General features: G+C 37.6%; 1 protein-coding gene across 1 annotated transcript in view; it reads left to right on the forward strand.

Annotated features, from left to right (window-relative positions):
• MTMR7 (myotubularin related protein 7) overlaps positions 1–25,477 on the forward strand; it is a 47,838-nt gene extending 22,361 nt beyond the window's left edge. Inside the window, exons 7-14 of the mRNA XM_041480006.1 lie at positions 3,711–3,843; positions 8,580–8,689; positions 10,647–10,772; positions 11,540–11,589; positions 13,230–13,430; positions 14,597–14,737; positions 16,363–16,489; positions 16,963–25,477. Of these exons, the coding sequence (XP_041335940.1) occupies positions 3,711–3,843; positions 8,580–8,689; positions 10,647–10,772; positions 11,540–11,589; positions 13,230–13,430; positions 14,597–14,737; positions 16,363–16,489; positions 16,963–17,319 (1,245 nt within the window). The 3' untranslated portion in view covers positions 17,320–25,477. The remainder of the gene's footprint in view (positions 1–3,710; positions 3,844–8,579; positions 8,690–10,646; positions 10,773–11,539; positions 11,590–13,229; positions 13,431–14,596; positions 14,738–16,362; positions 16,490–16,962) is intronic.
• Positions 25,478–25,589: the final 112 nt, after the last annotated feature.

A 25,589-nucleotide genomic window follows, 5' to 3' on the forward strand; every position in this document is an offset into this window, starting at 1 on the left:
GTGAGTCCTCACAGCTTCAATGGGAGGCAGTGGCCAGAAAATGAGGGCCTTGGCACATCTCATTGACCCAAGTCACACCAAGGGCTGTGTAATCTGGTAACTACTTTTACCTTCAGTTCCCTCTGTTTCGTTGGGAAGACGAGAATGCTACCAGCTTACTTGTGGTCCTGAAGTGAGTGAATTGTGATGAGCACTAGGAAAGGATTAGTACCATTGTGTTCAGAAAGGGCATTAGACATGAAATGCAGACCTAGCTGACTGAATAATGCTTGTTTAACAGTTTTCTCTGTGTAGTAATAGTTTTAACTTGTTTTCTGTCTGATGATACTGGTACTCTTCCCTATTTAAGGCAGTTGATTTATTGCTAATGACTTACTGACTTGGTTATTAATAATGTTTTACCAGGAAGTAACAGGAATGAGCCATCCTTTAATTTTTTTTTTCTGCTAAATTATTTTGCGACATCTTCTGTGTGCAGTGAAAAAAGCCCATACTTTGTGGAATGTATGGAGAGACTGAATTAAGCTCATTCAGCTGTGAATGCCAGCATATTCCCAGCAATGCTGGCTTCTTCACGAGCTAGTCAGGAGATGAAGACTGTTTGTTTTCACTTAACTGTTTTGTTAAAAAAAAGGTTTTGATGTAAAGAATTATGTATACCAGATTCCTACTGCTCTCTGTGCAGCAAAAATGGACAGATCTACAAAGCTCCTGTGATCCCAGATGCCAAATACAGCCTTGTTACAATTTTGCATTTATAGATGTAGAGCATATAACAATGGATAGGTATCCGTGGAAGCAGTTCCTGGCATTCCTCAGGGAACCTTTAACAAATGTAAAGATAAGATGTCCAGTCTGGTGGAAGGCTTTCCATTCCTGTAGGCAGCTAAAAAGCTGTTTGCCTCATTTCTCTTAAGAACCAGTTCTTTGTAAATATCATGAATGTTGATGGATCCTTCAGTTCAGCATTTCCAAGTGCTCTTCCCTCATTGCACTTGATAATTTCAAAACAAAAGATTTGTCTGTGGAAGAAGGCTTTGTTTCCACTTCATTTGAATATATGAGGATGGCCAAATACAAATTTACTTAAGCCACTGTCATTTCTCTATGTAATCACAGAAGAAGCTAACGTAGACTTCGTGTTTATGACTAAAACACATTATTTCCATAATCTTTATAACAAGACTTGACTTGGTTATCCTCCAGATTAAAGAAAATGCCTGGAAATCTTGCAAGTGGGGCCTTCTACCTTTACAGGCTGTATCCTCATATTCACTGAGATTAATCAAGGACATGCACAATTCAGATAGCTTCACAACAACTATTTTAAGAGCAACAGATGGAATTTTGGTAGATGATGTGGAAAACTTGTTAGTAAATATTATGGCAGCTGCAAAGTTTGGCAACTGACAGTATTTAAAATAAATGAGTGTCAGAAAGCCTTGCAAATTTAACCTTATATTTATTTACTTTCAAAGAGTGCTATTTCAGATTGCCCTTTAAGAAAGGATATTTGTAATAAAATTGCTCTGCTGCAGGAACAGTTAATGGTATTTATTGTGCCGAGTACTGGGTTAGTTAGAGGATAGATGTTTTTCATTTAGGCTTTCAGGGGTTTGTGGTGGCTGAGACTCATGTGTGCAGATCTTTCTTCCTGAAGCTATAGGCTGCTGCAGAGAGAGACTGCCTCATGTTGTTTATAAAGAACACTGATGTCAATTTCAAAAGAGAAAGATTAGGATTCAGCAGATCATTTATATCTTTGTAACAAGTCACTCAGAGGACTCTGTCCTTAACTGACATGCCTTTCACAGGCTGTATGGTTTTTTTATTGTCCACTGATAGTCAAAACATCAGCAGACTGCTGGTTGATAGACAAGAGTGGAGTTTTTTTGTCCTTCTCTTTCCTGAGTTGCATACTACAAATTAAAAGAAATTTTGCCCAAGATTTGTATAAATCAAAAATGCTGGATTTTTGCCCAGGTTCCTGTCCAGAGTGTGGTTCCTTCTGTTGTGTCATGAAATTCATGCAATGTTTCAATTCCTAATGGTGGTCCACAAATGTAACTTTTGAGCTCTTTCCTTTGAAAGTTAAGGTATCAGGTTTGGTCCTTGTAAACCTGTTTTGACATATAAAAAACTGAACTTGTTCATCTTGGTTGGAGGGAAGATGGCATCAGACAATCAATCCCCAATTGTGTGTATTGGCTCCAAGTTAAAGTTGAATATTGGGAGTATGTGTGTTTGGGGTGGAAGAGGTCAGAAAATGAGACATTCTTGTATATCCCATGAAGCCATTAGCTAAGCACTGAAATATATTATTGTGAGTTTCAGATGTGACCACAGAAGCAGTGAATCAATAGTACTGCCTGCGCTATTGGGAAATAAACTGGAGACAGAGTTATCTGCACAGCCTCTTGTCCCCTAGGCAATGCCTAAGCAAGACTTTTTTTGCTTTTTCATGAGAACTGGCTCTCACTGCAGTGAAGAAGAGTCACTTATTGTCCAGTTGATGCCTCATGAAGTCTATATCCTTAATTATTTCTTTCTTAAATCTTTCCTGAGCAGAAGCTGTTAGTTGTGCTTGGAGGCATGGAGGTTCTGCCACTTGAGCTGCTTTGTCGCTCTCAGAGCCTTCATATTTCTTGGGAAGTTTGAAGGCCCCCAGCACTACAGCATGAATTTCACAGAAAAGCAAGAATGTCTTTTCATGCAAAAAGACAATTTCTTTGCATTGCATAGTGAGATTCTGCGATAGGAAATTTAGAAAACAAAATAGATAGGTACTTAATAAAAGAAGAATTTAGTTTAAAAGATTTATATAAAAAAAGTAAAAGTACTCAATTAATTTTTATCAGCTTTAGTTTTCAGCCCAAAGATCAAAATTTGGCATAAGGAGCTTGGCAGATAGTTTTCCTTCCCACTCAAGGGTTCCAAAAGGGGGGAAAATAAACATTAACCGCACCCTTAATTTTATGCTTGAGAAAACTGAACTAAAGAAGTATTTAGTCACTTTCCCATGCCAGGAAGCAAGTAACAGATTTGAAGACAAAACTTCAACTTCCAGCTGAAAGTATTTTTGTTGAAGCACAAATAGCTGTGCATTGCAGATGGAAATTTTTGTGGCAACGTTGTCAATTCAAATATTTTGTAGTCTTACATAACAAGAGCCAATTACTATAAAATTAGGGAAAGCGACTCCAGCTCCCTGTTCATGACTGCAAGCTTCAAAGAAGTAAGCTGTGTCAGCTTTTGGGTGATTTGAGCAGTAAAATGCATTAACTGGGGCAACACTACAGTGTGCGCACGCTGTGAGCCAGTGGCACGGCAGACGGGACACTGCCACCTCCTGGGTGCCTTCTGCTGGTAAACGGAATGCTGATCCCGCATAAAACCAAAACTGCCCTTTAAAGTTAAAACCTTCATGCTCTTGCAGAGGAACCCTGCCTAAGCCGCGCGGGTTTTGTGTTTAACCTCACTAAGGAAGTTTCGCTCCCTGTGTGAAATAGGGATGTCAGAGACGCAGCAGCCCAGCGCCCTGCCGTGGGCTGCAAACAGATCCCCGGTTCAGAGCCCCTCGTGTTGACACTGTGGCAAATGCTTCCTCTTTGTCACTGACAAAAACCGCTCTGATTTATTGCTGTAGACCACAAGGTTTGTTTTGAAAAGATTCTGCTGCTGGTTTTCATCCAATTTTCCCTGTTTTTCAGCTCAATGCAATGGCAAACAGAGCAGCAGGGAAGGGATATGAAAATGAAGACAACTACTCCAACATCAAGTTTCAATTCATAGGCATTGAGAACATCCATGTTATGAGAAATAGTCTGCAGAAAATGCTTGAAGGTAATATTCATTGGAAACTTCATTGGAAACTAGAGGAAAATAATTGATCCTTCTGTCACAGAAATCAGAATAACTGCTCTAAAATCAGCAGCAGTGAAAAAGAGTATGGAAAGCAATCTTTATCTATTGCAGCTGCATGCGGCTGCCTGCTGGCTAATGGGACTTGTGCAATGGAGCATCATGGCAAATACTGGTTGGTGATTTCTTAATTGTGAAAACACCTTGGTCCTGGCTGAAATCCAGGTATCATTTAATGACAAAATTAATTTTAATTCTGTACACCTTACTGCTGCTATGTCTTTTTTTGAAATTTACATTTTGATGGTGAAATGAAAAAAAATCCCTTATTGCTGACTTTGAAGCTAGTGGAAAATACCAATTGATTTTTTTTAAAGCTCAGAAAAACTATGGTGGAATTTTCATATAAGGTAGTCATGCATTTTAGACTGTGAATTTTAGCAGAAACTTATTCATGCTTGCATAGAACATATCACATCAGGTCTAGTAATGAAATTTACAGTCAATGAATGTAACAATTTATCACCTTCAATATCCCATGGAAATTAATACCATTTGCTTTATAAATACTTAGCAATATATAAACCAGCAAAGCTGTTCTGCCATTTCGTATTTGCAGTACTTAACTGTTTAGAAGTCATCTGGGAAAAGAGCAAGGATAAATAAGCCATCCTTGATTTTTAACAGGCAAATAGGAAATAGCACTCCCTTCACCATGTCTCCATATTGACTTCATGTGCATCAACAACTTCCACCACATCCCGGATCAACTTCGTTTATCTTATTCTTGACTTGATGCTCTGCCCATGCTCTTTTACTCTTCATCTGTCTCTCACTGAGTGCATGCAAATGTAAATTTGAAATCTAAGACGGGCTTAAATTTTCCATGATAGGGAAGCCATGCTCTATTTTCAAATTACAGCATTTTATGGAAACCAGCATTAACATGTGATGCAGGTAAAATATCTATTCATGAGAGTTTTCTTGGTCTAAGGGTCTCAGGTAGGAAAACAGAAACATTTTTTTGTTCACTAGGAAGTCTTGTTTGGCTAGGAGAGAGGCTGGGTGAGTAAACAAGTCACTTTATTTGTTCAACTCAAGACTGTCAATGTTAAAATAGTAAACAACCAGTCTGGCTGCACTGGCAGTACTGTGCATAATTTTTGAGCCAAAAGTTCATGAGACTGTCCCACGGCCCAAACTTGCATGTAACAAGGTAATTTCTAATGTATTTAACACTTCAGGCTTAGAGGGCACAAATTCTTAGCATCTATTTTCAAATAAGCTGTATGGTTAAAACATCTGCTTTTTTACTGGGTTTTATATTTGCTGTGTTGAAATTTCTCATGTAGCAACTTGACTGATAAGATTAGAAATCAGAGAAGTTAAGGATTCTTCTTTTTAAAAGAAAAATCTTATGACTTTCAGTGTACTAGGGCTTTCCTTATGTGAGATGCTATGTAATTTTTATCTTTTTCCATTTTTACGTGTCTCTTAATCTGTTTTTCTAGTGACCGTTTACCTGACTTGAGCATACAAAGAGACCTAGAACCAAAAAGGCTGTCAAGGATTATGATAACACACATTTAATATAGCTTTAAATTTTTATCAATTAGTACCTCAATAATATATCAATAATTATCAATGAGTGATGTATTATAAATATAAATTTAAATAGAAATAGAAATATAGAAATAATTAAAAGAATACATAAATAAGATAGCAATATCACTGTGCCTAAGTGAATCCTAAGTAAAACATCACTTCTCTTTACAGAATGGGTCTGCTGCTCATGATCTGTAGTAAGGCTTTATAAGGTGCATAAAAACCTTTGAAAAGACAAATTAGGCTGATGAAAACTGATTTTAGTTTAATATGAGCTGTATTGCTGCTTGGAAGTATACAGCATGAAAAGAGGACATCAAGATGTAGTTGGCCAGATGTGTTGCTGAAATGCAAGGCCAGTTTCACTCAATTTACTGGTGCTAAGCAGAAGTGAAGAGCAGAGGATCTTCACATGCCAGACTGCAGATTATTTTCAATGCACAATTTTAAATAACTTCCAATGCTAAGAAAATTTGAAAAAAAAAATTTAGTATTCAGTTTTCTATTAAAAAATGCATTTATATTAGGAATGTATTCATTTAATTATTCATTGTTTTGGGGGAGGAGAAAGCTGAGGAAATAAATTTATACTTATAAAAATATCAGTATTTTATTTGAGTAAGTAAAAAATTGGTTTCAGCTTTGTGATTTTGCTGACTTTATTTCAAGACAATTTATCTTATTTTAACATGTATTTACCCTGGTATAATGTTGATTTTTGGCTAATTATACCAGCATTATAAAATGATTAAATTTTTAGAATAAGATTGTTTTTCAGAATATGCAAAAAATGTTGAGGTTTGACTGTACTGTGGAAGTGAAATGCATTTCAACATGATGGAATTTCCCTGAAAAAAAAAAAAAAAAAAAAGTCTGCTGCTTTTAGTACAGTATGGATTTTTATTTTTCTCCATTTATAGATGGATCTGTGTGAAGAACCTTGAGATAATTTTGATCCTGTGCGCAAACTTCATTGAAACAATTTTTACCATTAGAAGAACATTACACAGGGACTTTTCTTGGTAAAGATCCAAGGTCTGCCTGAGGCTGCTGTTTGGCATTTGGGCTGGGGTGGGCTGTGCTGCACATCCAGGAGCCAGCTGAGACCTGGCTCCCATGTGTTGTGCGCTGTGGTGATGGCCCCACATGCTCCCTGTCTGTATTTAAACAGCAAATATGAGCTTCTCCTCCCCTCATACCAGGAGCAGCACTTGCTGATGGAGGAGCAGCCCTCTGGTCCTTGGACTTCTGTGATAGATCAGGCAGTGAGAACCCAGTGGGTTTGGCCCACAGTAACCATTCCTTCCTCTACTTATGGCTGTCCTGCCAGGAATGGGGGGACTAGTCCAGCACACCCCTCTGGTACTTTTGGTGGTGGAAGAGGCAGTCTGCAACATGTGCCCTTTTCCTTCCTCCCATTCTGAGACTTGGGTGCATTGCTGGAATTCTCAGAGCTCTGCCCGTTGGCTCTTGATTTTCCTGTGCATACACTGTGCATGAAGCAGCCCATATTTCTCAAAGATGTTGGTACCTTTTCTGCTGAGATGGAAATGCCCTTTCCCTTTAGGATAAGCCTCATAACTGAATTCATAATTGAACTTAGTATTAAGGTCCAGATTGGTTGCCAAAGTCATGTGAAATATACAGGGTATGCATTTAGGACAGTATGAACTTTGCTCAGTGAAGTGGTCAGTAAATATTGACTCCAGTTCGGGAGTGGGAATGAGCAAAGCACTGTTTCAGCCTTACCTTGGGCTTTTGTAAACAGACACAGCAGCTTCAGCCAGCATTCAGCCGCTAATTGGTCATGCTTCCATCTGCACAGAAACATTAATCATGTGAAAAGCTGTTTGCTTTCAGTGCTGCTATCTCTGCATCTTTAAAAATATCCTCCAAAAATTACTTTAAAAATAACCATCTGGAAGGGGTCTTACGTATAAACATTGCAAGACTTTGTATGAACACATTAGGCTATTTTGCTTCTGAACTAAATGGAGTTAGGACAGTCAGATAGTTCAGATATGGTATAAACTCTGGCTTGTAAAATTAAATTTCAGTTACCCTGAAGGAAAATAAAGCTATGCCAGGGGCCACAGTGACCATAAATAACTGAGTCTTTTAAGATTTCCAGACCACAAGAGACTTACTAAGACATTAGTAATTGACAGATCATACATTAACCAGTAAAAGCCATGATGTTTTTCACTGTACTCTGAAAATTAATTTCACTGGCTAATATATTTTTTCTTTAAAAGACAGTATAACTCTACATGGATCTAAATAAAGATGTAGTCCATTTATGGGGTGATTTTAGCATCTTACTGTTGAAAACAGATTGCACCAAATTTCATTCAGTATGTGTTCTGCTGGATTGAGGTACCTTATTTAGATTCTGATCTTTTTTTCTTTTGATGCCACAAACTCTTTATTATTAAAATATAGACACTTGGATACAGCAGAATAGGAACTTAGAGTAAAAACTGAGTGATTTTTTTTTTCCTTCAAATGTGCCATAAAGTTTGGAAGATTTTCAGGAAAATATCTTCCTTGATGGATTATGTCCTGTCCTCGCCATCAGGAGGAAAAGTGAAGCTTTTTGACTCCAAGTGAAGCTTTAATGAGGTTTAATTGAGAACTGTGGAGTGAACCACTTTAACTAACCACCATCATCTGTGGTGATGCTGGGAGTAGGAGGCAGTAGAACCATTCAGGTGTCTGTCTGCCTGTCCAACAGCAGAAATCAAATGCTGTTTCCAAGCCCTCATCATCAAATACATTAACACCTCCTAGGGATTTGAAAACTTCACTCCCAACACAATTTTGGAAAATACACGCTTCAGAGAAGGATGGATTTGGATTTGCTTGTAATAGGCTTTATGACAGCTTCTCTTTTTAAATTAAATCAGCATATTGGGTGAAATTTGACCCAGCCCCCTTTCTCAAATACATGTGTTTCTCAAAGGTTAAATTTGACAGAGATGTAGTATTTCTTTTCAAAACATGCACGTTTTACACAGTGGATATCTGAAGAAGAGATAACTCCAAGGCTGAACAGTCAATGAAGCTTAAGGGACTCTAATTACTATACATTTAGAATGTATCTTACTTTGCAGTTTGTGAGCTGAAATCACCTTCAATGAGTGACTTTCTGTGGGGCCTAGAAAATTCTGGCTGGCTGAAGCACATCAAAGCCATTATGGACGCTGGCATCTTTATTGCAAAGGTAAAGTTTGTAAAATGAGAACAAAACTCAGAGCAACCAGATAGAGAAAATGAGGACCAAATTCTCTGTTTATGGGTAACTTCTGTTATCTCTTCAGTGATGTTATACCTGAAAAAAGCCCACTGCAAGGTGTGCTTTTGTGTATGAGGAGAGATAATTCTTAGGTGCTGTTGTGTGGACGTTTTTCTAAAATAGTTAACAAAATCTTGTGTTCTTTTGTGCTGAATCCTCTACTAGCCTGTGTCTTGTTATGTCAGGCATTTGAATGTCCTTACTTTACTCCCCAACCGTGATTGTTACTGTTTCTTTCCCTATTTGCCCTGCCTCCTCCACAGGTTTCTGGACATTTTCTTTGTGGAAGTGGTAGTTGTAATAGATACATATAGCTATATAAAATGTATAATACATTATATTATACACAATATATAGCTACTGGGTTATCCCCTCTGAGGTATGAGGCAACCAACAAAATTCACCTCTTGAGCCAATTACCATGGCCAAACTCTCTAGCAGCTTCTACTTTTATATACTTGAGAATTCTTCCAGAAAACAGTTTTGGCTTTAATAAGAAATTATTTCCCCTACTCCCCGGCAAAGTAATGTAGACATTTGTCATCTGCTAGCAGTAGCTTTAATTTTGTTGCCCCCAACCTCGTGTTCTGTCATTTACTGCTTCAATTCTTACTTTTGAGATGACAGTTTCTTATTGGCTGTTTTATTCACGTGACCTACTGCCCACAGCTATACAGATAAAACTTCATGGGTTTCCCTCCTCACTAACTGCTTGTTTCTCTTGCATTGCTTCTTCCTTCTCAGTAGGCAACTGTAGTTTTTTACCTGAACAGCAACTCTGCAATAAATACATGTATTATTACTCCCAGACCTACTACTTTTCATTAGCTCATAGAAATAAGGTCATTTACACAAGCTTTGCCAGTTTTTCCCCAGTCTTAGTATCCTTTGTGCATATGCTTGCTAGCTAGTGCCTTCTCAGACATGCATTTTGACCCATTCTTATTTGTACAGTTCTCAGTTCTCAATTCCTGGTCTTCTGCCCACAGGGGTTCTATTTTTGTCTCTTGAGATAAACATAGATAATTTATTATTATTCCTCATTCCCTGTTAAGCCCAAAATTAACCTAAATGTTTTTCCTTTTTTTCCCCTAACAGTGTTTTTCCTAACCTACTCTTATTTTCTACTTGCTAAATTCAATTCTCTTTAGAAATGACAAAGGCCAAAACCCTTAGAATTAAAAAAAACTCGTCACCAACCCTCAAGTTCTAAAAATAATACAACAACAGACTCTGGAGAACTCAGTACAATTTCTTCTTGATGTGTTTATGTATAAAATGGAATCCTCTCTCCCCGATTATTACATTAAAGATACTAATAAAATCTCGTTTATTAGACGTGGAAGTTTCCCACTACCACAGGCTTCCCCAGAAGCCTTTACAGCACATCACCAGTGCAGTGCAGTGTGCTGCAATAATGTCCAGGCTAGTGATGGCACTGGAAACAGACACTGCCCTTAATGACATTACCATCAAGATGAGAAAATTAAGAGCCATGTTGCAAGTATGGCTGTGCTTTTAGTGGCATGAGATGTGTTGGAGCATTTGAATTTGCTGTAGGTAGTTGTCTGCTCTGACAGATGGATGTATTTTGACTGAAATGAGTTCCACGTCTTCCTGTAGTGGAGCATAAACAGGTAATTCTCAACTCCCATATTGCACAGCCTGGGGTGAATTAAAACTTTTCAAATTAGAGTAATAACATGATTTTCAAATTAGATAAATAACACTCAACTTTATTTAAGAACTCGGTGGTAGAGTAAAAAATGAATGATCTTTCCCAGCTCCCAAATTAATACTCTCTATGGCTCTTGTCTCACTGTTTCTCTCTTGCCATTGTCTTCCTCCCTGCTTTTGAACTTTCTGACTTTTTCTGTATCCTTAGGCTGTGGCTGAGGAAGGTGTGAGTGTGCTTGTTCACTGCTCTGATGGCTGGGATAGGACAGCCCAGGTTTGCTCTGTGGCAAGCCTTCTATTGGATCCATATTACAGAACTATGAAGGGATTCATGGTAAGCGGGTTCTTTCACAGAGTAAATGAAGTAGTATGGCATCACTTCAGATGAATATCTTTGTTTTAAATAGGAAACTGTCCATAAATATACCCTTTTGTTTTGTTTTATTTTATTTTTTTTAAGTAGGAGGGAAGGCTTCTATATGTTCATGTTAAAGTCTCCTAATTTCTCTATGAAGCAGTATTCCAGGTGGGGATCAGTTGGTCACCTATGTTTATTGGTTTTTTTTCCTAACTTTGACTGAGAAACTTTCTCACAGCCCAAAGAGCTTTTGTGAAAGCAAGAATTTGTACTCATTTGAAATGAACATTTTAATTTTGAGTGTCAGAAGTGTGTCTTTTCTAGACACTAGATCGCAATGAGCAACTGTATTGGAAAATCTGTTCTTTTCCCAGGTCAGTCAGCAGTAGTAAAGCATCTAGAAGTGGTTATCAAGTTACTGGTCACATGTTAAAAGGATGTTTGAGACATTTATAAGTTCTATTTTAGAAAGCAATGAAACAAGATATTTGAAGTTGTGATGAAATACTGGCACTCTCTCTGCATCCCTGAAGAGTGCTGTTTCCCTGAGCTGGCAAGCAATGCTCATTATTTTTCTGCCAATTCTGAAAATTATTTGGGATTCTAATATTGCTTGCTTACATTGTTCTTGCTTGCCACTTTTCTGGTCATTCTAAGAATTAACTGGGATTCCAACACTTCTTGTGCCTGCTTCAACATGTCAGCTGCACTCCACAACATTGAATGCAATATTCTCATTTTAGGTGTTAATTGAAAAAGACTGGATTTCCTTTGGCCACAAATTTAACCACAGGTAAGGCAGTGCTAAGGTTTTCCTCTCTTTATATGTATGTGTTTATGTAGTCTGTATCTGCTGCCATTCCAGCTCTTTGTTGCTGCCTTACAAAACACAGCAACAGAATGCCCCAGGAAACTGCCACACCCTCTTCTCCAACTATATAATTTAGCTGCCTGGAAAAGTCAGAGTGAAATATTTCTATATATGCACTCCAAAACTACCAAGTGGAGTCCTGCGTGCTGCTGTTGCAGCTGCAATGAGCACTGAGAGGTCCATGTGAGTAGTGTGTATCTGCCTTGCAAAATCCCTTTGGACTCCAGCCGACCTCCTAGGAGTGCCAAGGCCCCCCACATAAGTCTCTGTTCATCAAAGGGACTTCTACATCTTCCAGGGCAGTACTTAGGCATGTCTATGAGTTACCTATTACATAAAATATACTCTTTCTGTTACAGTTTGTTCTAAAAAACCCAGCAAGATCTGCTCAGAAATGTCAGGCAAAGTGGAAAGTCATTTATTTGAACAAGTTGTTTTGAACATCGATCCAATGTAAATGCTACAATGTAATGAAAAGTGTTTGAAGACTTAATATATTTAAACATGGATAGATTTTCACATTTTCTTTCTTTCATGACTTCACTTCTATTTTCTGTAAAAATTAGAAATGTTATTTTTATATTGGGGTTTAATTACATTACATTGCTTGACTTGAATATAAATTTGTATTAAAAACCAACAAAACTCAGAAAATCTGTGCATCTTCGCAGCACCTGTGAAATTCCATAGGATTTACTACAGTTCATATGATACTGTCAGTTTTTTATGATTATCAGTGGCAAAAGCTACTATGAAATGCAATAACCACTGATAGCTTTGGTTTGCTGTGCAATATTGCTGTATTTTCTTTGATGGTAATAGAAGCTTCAATTTCAGATATTTATAAAATTCTACTCTTCGGCATGTGTAAACATAAATGCACATACATCCCCCCCAACCCCCTCCCCCACCCCAGGAGAACAATTGATTGAAAATGCTCCTTCCTATTATATAGACTTACAAAATACCTTTTACTTCCATGTGTATTTTATTTTGTCTCCTTTTCTTCATTGCAAGTGGTTCCAAGAGGCATTTTTATACACAGAAAGTTTCCCCTTCACTTGATAGTCACAGTAGCATGTAAACATTTCCCACTTCCTAGAAATGTCACCAAGAGAGGGAAGCTTTAACCTGTTTTCTGCTGAGGTTGTAATGAGAGCAGGTAGCTCTCCTGCTCAGTTTTCTGGTTTGGGGAATAATCTACTATTAAGAAACTGTCTTCAGGCACACTTTTGTCATTTGCACCCATTCTTCTGATAACTTATGTTAACAGGGTAAAATTTATACTGATAGCATTAAAACATGGCTATGCAGCAGCCAGCTTTTTGTGCTATAATATAACAAGACACTCAATAAGAGGCTTTTTTCTTTGTAATTCTGCTTCCATTCTACTTCATGATTCTTGCATCATTTTTGTAAGTAAAAATATAGTAATACTTGAGATTTTAGAAATTAATGCCTGTGATATACCTTGCACACTAAAATTGAGGGGTTTGTTTTCCTTAGAGTTTTTTTCTTACAGAATTTCAGGTTATAATTGGATGTATCTTGTCTTGTTTCAGATATGGCAACTTAGACGGAGATCCAAAGGAGATATCGCCTGTTATTGACCAGTTCATCGAATGTGTTTGGCAGTTAATGGAACAGTTTCCTTGTGCCTTTGAATTCAATGAAAGATTCCTCATCCACATACAGCATCACATCTATTCTTGCCAGTTTGGGAATTTCCTGTGTAACAGCCAGAAGGAGAGAAGAGAGCTGAAGTATGAAAATGTTTTCTTTAGTAGCATATTTATGCGTGGGGTCTGTGGCTGGTGGTGTATTGAGCAGTCAGACATTCTCCAGTTTGAATGCATGTGTTTCATAAGGCACAGGGTGCCTGTGGTCTTCTGGCAACACAGATTAATACCAAAAAAAGTTCATCCTCTGCAGTGTAGCTGTGCTGGGAGCATAATCCATGGTGTACGTGATAGGGATTAGTGAAAATTGACATAAAGAGCATTATGCCTTCGGCCATCTGGGCCTGCCTTTACTGCTGCCCTGACAAAATACAAGGCAAGCTGGCCCTGTAGCTCCAGTATGAAATGATAATAACTCTAGTTAAGTTCTGTTTAAAAGTCACTGCTCCTCTGTGTTTTAACCTGTCTTTGGATCTCATGTCAGGACATTTTAGTCCTGCCCTCTTAGGTACTTCCTTATGAACAGCCTTTTTGTCTAGTAGCCCTCCCTTGGACTGAGTCAGCAGAGTGTCCTCCTGCTGACCAGCTCCAAAGCAATTATGAATTAATCTACTTGCCTTGAGGCCCAAACAAAGACAACATCATCATTCCTGGCAGTGCTCATGTTTGTATCTGCTTCCCAGGGCTCTGGGTCCTTGATGCATGATGATATCCATTGCTTTCCTCAAGCAGGCTGATGATGTCAGCAGTAGCAATGAGAGGAGGTGCTGGTTACTGCTGGCTGATGCCATTTGGTCCCTTTCACTGCTCAGATGCAGAGCAGCCACAATGAACATCCATTTTAAATCAAAACCTTCACAGATCACCACGTCTCATGACCTAACTGTAAGAAATTGCAGCTCAGTGGGATAGGAGTGCTTTTAATTGTGGGGATCCCTTTGGTGCAGAGATCTGTCTGAAAGCTCAATTTATGGAAATGATCCTCTCCACCTCACAAAGGAACCAGTCTCTCCACCTATTCACTCTAGCTGGTTTTGCTTTATGGGAAATGGATCAGGTTTTACCTTTAGTGACCTACAAGGGAATATGGGTCTCTATTTCTCTATGTTTGTAACTTAAGTCTAATTCTGTTAAGGAAGCTGATTGTAAACTGGAAATATGGAGGACAAGAATGCTGCATCTAAGCTTTAGCTATCCCTGAATTGTAATAGAGGCTTTAATATATTTTTATTTAATGTATTCTTTTTCAGAATCAAAGAACGAACGTATTCATTGTGGGCTCACTTGTGGAAAAATCGTGCTGATTACCTGAATCCTTTATACAGGTCAGACCACAGCCAAACCCAAGGGACCCTGCACCCACAGATAGCTCCATGCAACTTCTTGTACAAGTAGGTAGTATCACTTGCTGCTGGGAGTATGGGTTAGCACAGGACAGAATGCCTTTGTATATAAGTATTTCTTGTTCTGTAAGGCTGTTTATGCAGAGTAAATTCAGTCTCAGACGCAGTATGTTTGTTCCTTGTGTGCTCACAGTCAGCTAACACCTCTGCACCATTCCACAACAGAGTATTAGTCTGAAAAGAAGATTAAGATTAAAGCTATATTGATAGTTGTGTGTCCTAGTTTCAAGGTTGCTCACTTCTTTCACTGAGAAATGCCTCTTTCAGTCCTGTTGTCATCTGTTGTTTCTAAATTTACAGTTGCTTTAACTTCTTCCATTCTGAGTTTTTGTGATGTTAGTTTAGATCAATTGGTGTCAAAAATAAAAAGCATCTTTTCAAGAAACCATATGATGTCATTGCTAAAACAAGTATTTTGTAAAAAAACCCCAGACTTTGTCTATGTTGTTATATCAAGTAAAACAAAGTTAAGTTTCTCCTGATATTTCTTCAAAATATAACAAAATACCATCACTTCAGAAATGTTACTGTTGACATTCTGAGTTAATTAATTGTGCCATTAGTCTTAACATACTTTGGGAGAACTTAAATAGAAATCCATTAAAACTGTCATTTAAGTAAAACTGATCAGTTTGTTCTCCAGTTGCAAGTAATAGCACCTGTTAAAAAGTCAATAAAAATCCTAAATTACAGAAATTGAATTCTTTCATGTCTACTATACCAGGTCACATCCACTTTAAAACGATTTAAAAATAGTCATTAATCGTATTCTTTGGGATAGTGGGATTTATAAAGGAAGTACTGATACAGCAGATCCTCCAATGGATAAGTAATCCTGTTGATTTTAATCTAATTACTTGGGTGCGTAAAGTTTTCCAAGCATGAGCTATCAGATGATAAACTTAAGGGGGAATGTGATTTAAATAGCATACTATTGGGATAGGAATAATAATCCACCAAGCAGCATGCACGTGCTCCAAAAATATCTGTCAGCTCCTTGGCCAGACAGCTGCAGCTGACAGCAGGGCTCGGCTACTTAACCTGTCTGGTGAACTGGTTACACACTCAGGGCCTGCCTGTGGCCCTACTGCCAGCAAGGCAGGAGGAGCGCCAGAGTAACACAGAATTTCAAAGCTGAGTTCATGGGAAATTGAACAACAGTTGAGAATTATGAATATGAAAAACTGCCTTTACCATTGGCTATTTTATAGGTACCATTGCTCTAAAGCCCATAGTGTAGGACAAGAAAATAATACCAAAAAAAAAGCATGAAAAATCTTGCATTCAGCAAACCCTTTTCAATTGTGATCTAAACTACATTCACCTTTCTTTCTACTGTCTATCAAAATTAGTTTGAGCTGCTTATGTCCAGCTGCCTATGAGTTGCACCTTCAGGATGGAGGAAATGCAAATTAACCTTGCTAAACAGTCTATGAACTTATGTGTATACACTCTAATGATGAATAAGCTTGGATAGATAATTTAGAACAATATGTGTCTGGGGAAAGAAAAAAAAAAAAAAAAAAAAAAAAAAAAAAAAAAAGATGTGCATTTAAGTCTCATGAGACTACTTCACCAAATGGGAAAATTCCTGACCTTGCCATCAATTCCAGGTTCTGGAGTGGTATGTACAACCGCTTTGAAAAGGGGCTGCATCCTCGACAGTCAGTTACTGATTATCTAATGGCAGTGAAGGAAGAAACTCAGCAGCTGGAAGAAGAGCTGGAAGTCTTGCAAGAGGTAATAAGCAGCTGAGCTTGATACCCCAGACTTGGTAACTGATGATAAATGAAACCCAGCTCCACATGATGCAGAGTCCCCTCCACACTACATCCTTTTCTGGAAGGAGGATGTTCAGCCATCATCTTTGTTCTCAGATAAATTATTGTGAATGTTTTGCATTTAAGACATAAAAGTAGACTGTTTTTCTTTAAGGATAAAATTTTACCTGTGTTGATGCACAAGTACTACTGAAAGTAAGTTTAATCCTTCTGTAACTCAGAGGGAATTGTAGCTGAAGAAAAATGCTGTAATTCAGCATTGGTGTGTGACAAATTGTGCACTTCTCCTACTCCATAAATGCAAATAGTCCGTTTGAAAAGGTGGGTTGAGCTCTGGAAGTTTATTTAAAAAGAAAAAAACCCAAGGATATATAAAGGGATTTCTGGGCCCTACATGTGTCCACATGATAAATCCTATTTCCTTTATTTCAGAGATTGGCAAATCTTCAGAAATCACAATCAGGTAATAATAAAGTGAAGAGTAAGCAACAAGATCGAAGCAAACAGTTTGGACTGTATACCTCCAACAACAGCTTAGCTAATACTCCCCAGGAGTATAGCACTGATCTGAAATCATTCCCATCCCGGAGCCCTTCTCAAGGGGATGAAGATTCTGCCCTGATTTTGACACAGGACAACCTGAAAAGCTCTGATCCTGACCTCTCAGCCAACAGTGACCAGGAGTCTGGTGTGGAGGACTTAAGCTGTAGGTCCCCAAGTGGGGGTGGCTGCTTGCCTAGTGAAGACAGTGGCAAGGACTCTGACGAAGCTGTATTTCTGGCAGGCTGAAATACCTGCATGGCAGCAAGGATCCAGATGATGTAAAATCTTACACAGTCTGGAATGACATCTTTTCATCAGATGAAGAATGGAAGTAGTCTGTGGCCTACAGAAATAATCCAAAGAAAGGGAACTGTGCAATTGTGTAAGTTAAGATCCAAGCAGAACAAGTTACTGTTAATTTTAAGACATTACACTAAAGAAAGGTAATATCTGCTGTTATATTTCATTAAGCCAATATGGTGGTTGTTTTATCAATGCTGTACATAATTATTCCTTACTTTGTACATTTCCATAGTTATTTATTGGACAGGATAATAGTTCTTTTCCTAAGATGTGAAATTCCAAAGTACTCTCTTACACAAGGCTGAAGATGCATTACTGTTAGCCTCACTGGTGAATCAGTCAAAACTTATTTTTGTAGAGCTCATTTGCCTTCAGACATATAATGTATATTCTTCACTTTTTTCTTCCCAAGAGGTTAGAAGAATTATTTTTCATATTCTCCTACTAATATCCTTTACAGCAAAGTAAAATAAATGAACACCCTGGCTCAGGGGACAAGGATTTTTTTGGTCCTGAAAAAAACAAAACCATTAATAAGCAGTTGCTGCTGCTGCATCTGAATGCATCTCATTTGTACTCAATTCTCATCCAGTGTTGAAAGTTCAGTAGATTCTGTGACCAAAACTTCAAGGAATGTAACAAGCTCACACAGCCTTTGTGCTAAAACCCCCCTTTGTAACAAAAGGCACACGAGGCAGTTTAGTCTTGCCTCTTTATGTTTTTTTATTAAGTTTGTTTATATCTTACCCTTGTTCCAAACCACCTACATAAGATATAAAGGTAAAAATTTGAAGGTGATAAAATCCCTGATTCTTCAGCCTATTTTCCTACTCAAAAATGTTTTATTTGAGTGGGAGTGAGGTACAGACACAGTAGAGAGAATAGGGAATATTGAATCACTTACAGAAATCACTTAAAAAAACATCACTCTGAATTAGTAAGTAAATGAAAGCTATGCCCACAAAGGAACCGTTACAGAGAATATTTCTTCCAAATTTTGTTACTAAAAATAAACTAAGCATAACCAACTGGTGTTTTTTATCCTCACACAAAACTTCCCTTTTAGCATTTGCCAACCTGAACAGAGCATGGCAATACTAATTTAAGAAAAGGACTGATTCACTATTCATCAGAAAGTTTAATCTCATTTAAGAATTCAGATATTTTTAAGACTAGGAGTAAGAATAGTTTTCATAATCAGCAGTTCAGAAGTAAGCAACTGAAAAATGTTCAAAATTTGGAATGTCTTGAAACTCATTAAAAAAGTAGCCAGCCATATTAGGCTGCAACTCTTTCAAGTTTTGGTTTTTTTTAAATTTTATTTAAAGCCAGCAGTTAAAAACATAATTCATATAGCTGCTTTTACGTGCTCGAAGACAGTGCAGAATTGAACTCTAGTAGAGCAAAGTGGTAGTAATGTAAGTTTACTTAGATTGCATTTCACACTACTCCTTCAAGTACAGACCTACAGAAAGAACTGTATTATATAAATATACCTCAATTTAGAACCATTAGATTTTATTATTCAGTCTGCTTTTCTGGAATGGCTTTTCATTCTGTTCTGTGAACATGTTATTAAAAGTGAATAGGTAAACTTCAGTATTATTACTATTCTCTGAAGGGAGCTGCTGTCTTTGAACAAATAATTCTTAACAGCAAGGTTTATCTTAATGTTACGTTGGAAAGGCCAGATTCTCAATTTGATAAATCGCTGTAGCTCATTCAAATAAAAACAACAATAAATTATATTCTGTTGAGAATCTAGCCTTCTGGTTTTTAATCTTTATGAACTTTTAATAAATGAAAGCCCTGATTTTAACTGCACTTTTAAAAATGTTTTGTATTTTGAACATAGCCTGTAAACTTTATGGTATTAAAGGAAACTTTGACTGGGTTTTCTCAAACTAAAGAAACATGCTGCAAAGTCACAATGAAAACAAAACAAAATATTCTGCCAAAAAATCAGTCTGAAAATGGGCAATGTTATTGTACATATTTAAAATGTAAAATTATATATTATGACATTGTGTTCGACTAGACATGTATAGAAATAAATGCAGAAGAGCAAGATATGCAAATTCAAAGCACTGTCTTTGTGTTGCTTATGCAACTAGTTGTAACTAACTTTACAACTAAAATATTAACATACTAACATTTTCTTTACTGAGCCTTCACTTAGCAGCCCTCTGTGATGTGTCTTTTAGTCCTTGGAGTTTTGCATTAACTATTGCTTACATTGTACTGTACGTATTTGTGGCATTATCAGGCTAATGAGAAATACCTTCAAATAAACACTTAGATATTATGAAATGTTATTTCACATCAGAGAATGAAACAAAGGATTGCTTTCCTGATTTTTGAAATAGAGTTCTTCATTTACTCAAGAGTCACTTCGTCACTGAGATCAAGGGATTCTTGTATCTCCCCTACTCTCATACTTGAATCCAGTAGCTGCAGTTGTGGAGGAATCTACAACTGATAACTAAAAACATTGAGATTGTCATCAACAGTGTTAATTGTATCGGAGCATGTTATACTCCTGTATTTATTTTTTTTTAGGAAAAAAAAAAAAAGATGAAAAGACTTCTCTATTAACTACATTATTTTCTTGTAGCCTTGCTGCAAATCTTTGCAAATTTGGCCCATTGCAGTAAGCCCACTGTAATTTGAAATAGGACGCAGATGAATGTGACTGAACTGCTGAAAGGCCTCACTAGATTCAGGCTGCTCTTTAGTATCAAAATGTGCCTCTAAAGGACACTGAAGGCAATGGGATCAAACAGCTGAAGCCTCCTTTACAGAAGATCACCATGTAAAGCACAGAAGGAAAACTATTTGCCAGCTGCTTTTATTGGTAACTCTATACAAGAAACAAATGTGGTAAACTGATAATGGATTCTAAAAAGGCAGAGAAATTAATTAGTTGGAGGACACAACAACATGGTATCATTAAAAATAAAAAAGGAGAAACAGAAAGTAAAAGGAGGAAGGCAGGGAAGGAAAGCTCTTTGTAAATCAGCAAGTAAGGCAGGGAACCACATTCTTTGAAGACAGAGGCAAGCCAGGGCATGGGTTCACAGCATGAGAGGTATTTAATGACACAAACCAACAATAAAACTGCAGCAACAAAATGGGATAGCCTTTGCCATGGAGGTAAGAATGTCATCACTGTTGACCAGCTAACTTAATGCTTTTATCTGGACACTGCCCTGAACTGGATACAAGAGTTCTCAAGTACACCACAAACATAGCCAAGGCCAGGGGCTGCTTCTGGGTGCAGCTGATGGCTGAGTGCAGCTTTTAGGTTGGCTGGTCACCCTTACACTGCAGTGCAGACAGGTAAATACCACAGTGACTGAAAAATCCTCCAAGGACAGGTAAGTTGCTGACAATTCATCTGGGAAGGGAGGAACATGTGCCAGATGAGTTTGAAGTAGGTCAGCTTATGACAGTACTAAGACACATGAAAAACATGCCAAAGATCTAGAGCCAAATGTACTGCAAACCCTGAATTCAGAGAGGTGCCAGAGTGCAGGCATGAGAAGATAAAATAAACATTCAAATTTACTTATATTATTTAAATTGCCAGTAAAGCACCTGAAACCAGCAAATCAAATAATGTTAAATGTTAAAAGGTACTAGTCTTTTAATATAAATCACTCTGTAAAGAAGCTAATGAAACCTTACAGGTCCACCAGAAAAACAACTGAACTCAGGCAAGGACTAAGTCTGTTGCTAAGGTTATTCAGATAAATTTATTCTGTTTCTGAAGACTAAACAATACAGTTCTTTATATTGAGGTATTCCCTTGTTATTGAAATATAGGCTCTCTTTATAGCTTATTACTACACAGAAATGTGACGTCTACAGGTATCTGACCAAAACAAGGCATTTTCAAAAGCCAGAGATGGAATACAGGTTTTTAAGGCCCATTTTAGTGCAGGTAGCTCCAAGAATTACTGCTGTTTAAATGGTTGAACAGGAAAAGCTCAAACCACTGCACATGAAGATAAAAAAGTTTGTCCTTGAGTATTGTACTGCATCCACTTCCAACACAATTCTGTATTCACTCAAAAAGTCCTGCAATTCCCAACTGTATCTGCAAGTTATAAGACTACAAGATATATTAAAATCCTAAAGCCTTTATGTGTAAGTTTAACACATTACAATATTTACTGTTCAGAATAATTAAGGCTGTGATACTTGACTTCGTTGCCAGAGTTTTAACTGAGATTTTCCTGAAGGTCTCTTAGCTCTCTATTTTATAAAAATTTATTCTAGTATTTGAAGGGAGTAGTTAGAACTTGGACATGTACAAAACTGTAAGATTTCTAACTTCCCACATTTGGTCCAGGTCTTAAGTGGCAAAGCTGCTGGAGTATATAAAGAGCAAACAACAGAATTACAGTACATACTGCTTAGAACTGACTTATCAGTATCTTGTTTGCAGTGGTGGCTGCATAGTGCCTCCTCAACAAGTTCACTGATGACACCAAGCTGGGAGGAGCAGCCAATACCCCAGAGTGCTGTGCAGCCCTTCAGAAGGATCTCAGTAGAGTGGAGGGATGGGCAGAGAGGAGCCTTCTGAAATTCAACAAAAGCAAATGCAGGGCCCTGCACCTGGGGAAGAATAGTTCTGGGTTCCTCAGAACAAGGAAGACATGGAGCTCCTGAAGTCATTCCAGCAGAGGGCAACAAAGATAAGTGGATCACATCACTTAAAAGAATAGGCTGAGGGAGCTGGGCCTGTTTAGGCTGGTGAAGACTGAGGGGACCTCATCAATGTCTGTATCTGAAGGAAGGGTGTTAAGAGGATGGAGCCAGGCTTTTCTTTGTGGTGCTGAACAATGTCACAAGAGGCAAACGGCAGAAAGTGATGTCCACGAAGTTCCACCTGATTATGAGGAAGTTCTTTACTGTGTGGGTGGTTGAGCACTGGAGCAGTTGCCCAGAGAGACTGTGGAGTCACCTGCACTGGAGCTATTCAAGAACCATCTGGACACAATCCTGTCCCATGTACTCTAGGATGACTCTGCTTGACCAGGGAGGTTTGACCAAATGACCCAGTGTGGACCTTTCCAACCTGACCCATTCTGATTTACCAGTAAGATCAGGTAAAATTAGGCAAACCCCAGACTCAATTAGCAGTTACAACACAGAATGTACACTACCCCCTGCAAACAACTGCAACATCAGAGCTGAGCATTCTCCTTACTCTTGAATTTTTTGTTCATGGCGTTGGCTTTCCCAGTGGAAGAACACCTGAGCATGACATTGTGCAAGGCTCCTAAGAAACAAGTCATGGTACATAGCCTTTTATTCTGGATTGCTTAAAAGTTCTCTTGACATATTTCAAAAACCGTTAGGATATGCATCTAACAGCAGCTGCCATTCTCTTACACTTTATGGGAAACTGGATTTACACCTATGCTCCATATTTTGGCAAAAATTGAGGTAAAGAATGTGTTTAACAGCGAGCTACCAGCATGCTAAAAGCAAAAATCCCTAACTCTATCCTAATAGAGTATTAACAGTGTTCTACCTAGTCTTCTGCTGAAAGTAGACCAGGGAAGGCACAACCAATGTAGGACTAAAACAAAAGAAAAACAAAACAACAACAACAAAAATATCCTCAAAAACTACCCCAACCAGCATTAGGTAGGCCCCTAAAGACCATAAACAGGCTGGACATTCTTGGATGTGACAGCATTCCTGCAGCTAATCCAGTATATATCATCATTGAATACAGAGACTTCTATGCTTCTTTTTTAGAGGATGGGTTTGTGACTGCAGAAGGGATTAAAAATAAGGGAAAAAATCCAAAGAATAGTAACAATGACATCAGAGAATAGAAAGGGAAAAAAAAGAACTTATCTTTGAAATCCCTGAACAACAAACACTGAACTTGCATTGAACAGTGACATTTCTTGTAGATTCTACTCCACTACCATCAAAAAGACTCCATGGAGAAGTTCCCAATTTGAAAATTTGCTCACTAAAGTAACATGAAAGGAAAAGCTGTTCATAAAAGGAGTTCAGAACTTGTACTAGCAAATCCCCTGAAGGTCACCTGGCTGAAGTGTTCAGTGACAGCAAAGCACCATAGTACCTGGCAGATGAGAACAGAAGTGTGTCCTCCCATCCTGTTATAAAACGTATAAAGAAGATACTAGCCCAATACAGCAAGAACACCACATACCTGGTCATCCATGCCTTTCTCTGTTCACAAGAAACAACAACAAAAAAACCAGCTCTGCACAGAATTGTGTGTAGTCTTGAGAGTTAACTAGATCCTCAGAAAGAGATCAGAAACAACAACTCAGCACAAAATTAGATGGGATTTTGCCAAGAAGGTTACAGTGATTATTTATACCTAACTTTTCTCCAGAGCTGCAGAAATCACACTACTCACAGACACAAGTTCAGAACCACTTAGATCAATCTAAGGCTTTAGTTAGCACATTAGCAGGAGTGCTATGTCAATATCCAGGCAGCACATTCTTTGGAATAAGAACCTCTAAAATTATTGCTTAAGCATTCAACTTATAAAGTGCTGATTTTTTTTCAGACACTGAAGTATCTTTGATTTGGACCACAGATCTATTTTCTTGGGACATCTAATCTCAGAATTTGAATCAGCTTTCAAATAAGTCCTATAAAATACCAGTGAATAGTTCACTCATCCTGAGAAGCAACAGCTGAGGACAACCACATAAGTGTAACGAATGGCAGGGCTGAGACTGAAGACCCACTAGCCTATGGAACAGACTTTTTGCACTTACATGATTTTCCTTACTCACTTTTCTCCATTCAGAAGAAATATCACATTTTGCTGCAAGAATATCAAGTTTAGGACTGAAGATCAGTGATATAGAAAAGCACATGCTTGGACTGTAGTCTGAGATTTGAACCTGCCATGTCCTGTGCCATGTGCTATCTAGGTAACACACAGGTAGAGTCTTGGCTAAGAGGTTTATCTCCAGACTGCTTCCTGACAAGAAAGAAGCAGGATTTCTGATACATTACTTAATCAGCACTTTATCCTATTTACAACTCTTAAAATTGTACCATTCCTTCTATTCCTCCTCCTCCTTCCTCCTTGACTGTCTCCATGAAAACTTTATGCATTGAGAAGATTAAGAAAAAGAATGTGTCTTCTCTCAATAACAAGAGAGAAAACACATGCATGTATTTAGGACCTGTATTTTTCTCCTACAGAACACTGCATTTGGTCCTATCCATTCTCACCAGACATAACCCATCCCAAGACTGTCAGCTTACCAGAGGCAAGATTCACTGACTAAAGCGCAGAATTTACTTTCACTTCCAAATCTGATCACTTGCCTTACCATATGACACTATGCAACTCCAACCAAATTAGTTTGTTTCTTACCATTAGAAAAAATAACTATTTCCCAAAGATTCAGACCTAGTTTTTCTAAAGTGTTTCTGAGTTCCTCACATGAAGAACTTAATTATATTGCATAAAACAGAAACAGGAAGGTGACCTGCTTATTATTCCTTTATGAATGAAAAAAAAAAGAAAATGAACTTGTTAGATGAAAATTGTGTTTAATTAGTGGTAGGTACCAAACCACTCTTGAAATCAGTGCATCAGTGCTACTAAGCAACATACCAAATCTATGCAGATATCATTTATTCTATTTTGATTCCAATATAAGTTTTTTCCAACACATCCTTTGCTTAATCCCCAATCTACTTATCCAAAACACAATACAAGCTATACTTAGTTTTCTATTATTACTTAGAAGTAAAAAAAAACTTGTTCTTTAATATTTTGGCTTCAAGAAAAGACAGCTTGTGAATCCACTGGCAATCTCCATTAAGAATTTTTTTAGTTTCCAAAGTCCTATCAACACTTAAAGTCTTCCACAGATTAAGCCAAATCTATGGTTAAAATTCAAAATACAAAAGATATGAATTATGTTTTTATAAAAATGTAAAAAGCTAGTCAAAATTACATGTTTAGATATTTAATCTCTGAACAAATGGAGTATAGCAGCAGGGAACTTAAATATTATAACTATCAACAATAAATACAAGAAATTAATGCAAAGATTGCAATAGAAGGATTCTTGAGTACAATGAGAATATAAAGAGACATTCTAATTTGTACAAAAACCATCCCAACTCTGTATACAATCTCTTCTATAAATACAACCAGAGAAGATGAAATGCTTATTTGCAAATAA

This window comes from Pyrgilauda ruficollis, unplaced genomic scaffold (assembly GCF_017590135.1).
Source record: "Pyrgilauda ruficollis isolate IOZ18807 unplaced genomic scaffold, ASM1759013v1 scaffold5, whole genome shotgun sequence".
In the NCBI taxonomy this organism is placed as follows: Eukaryota; Metazoa; Chordata; class Aves; order Passeriformes; family Passeridae; genus Pyrgilauda; species Pyrgilauda ruficollis.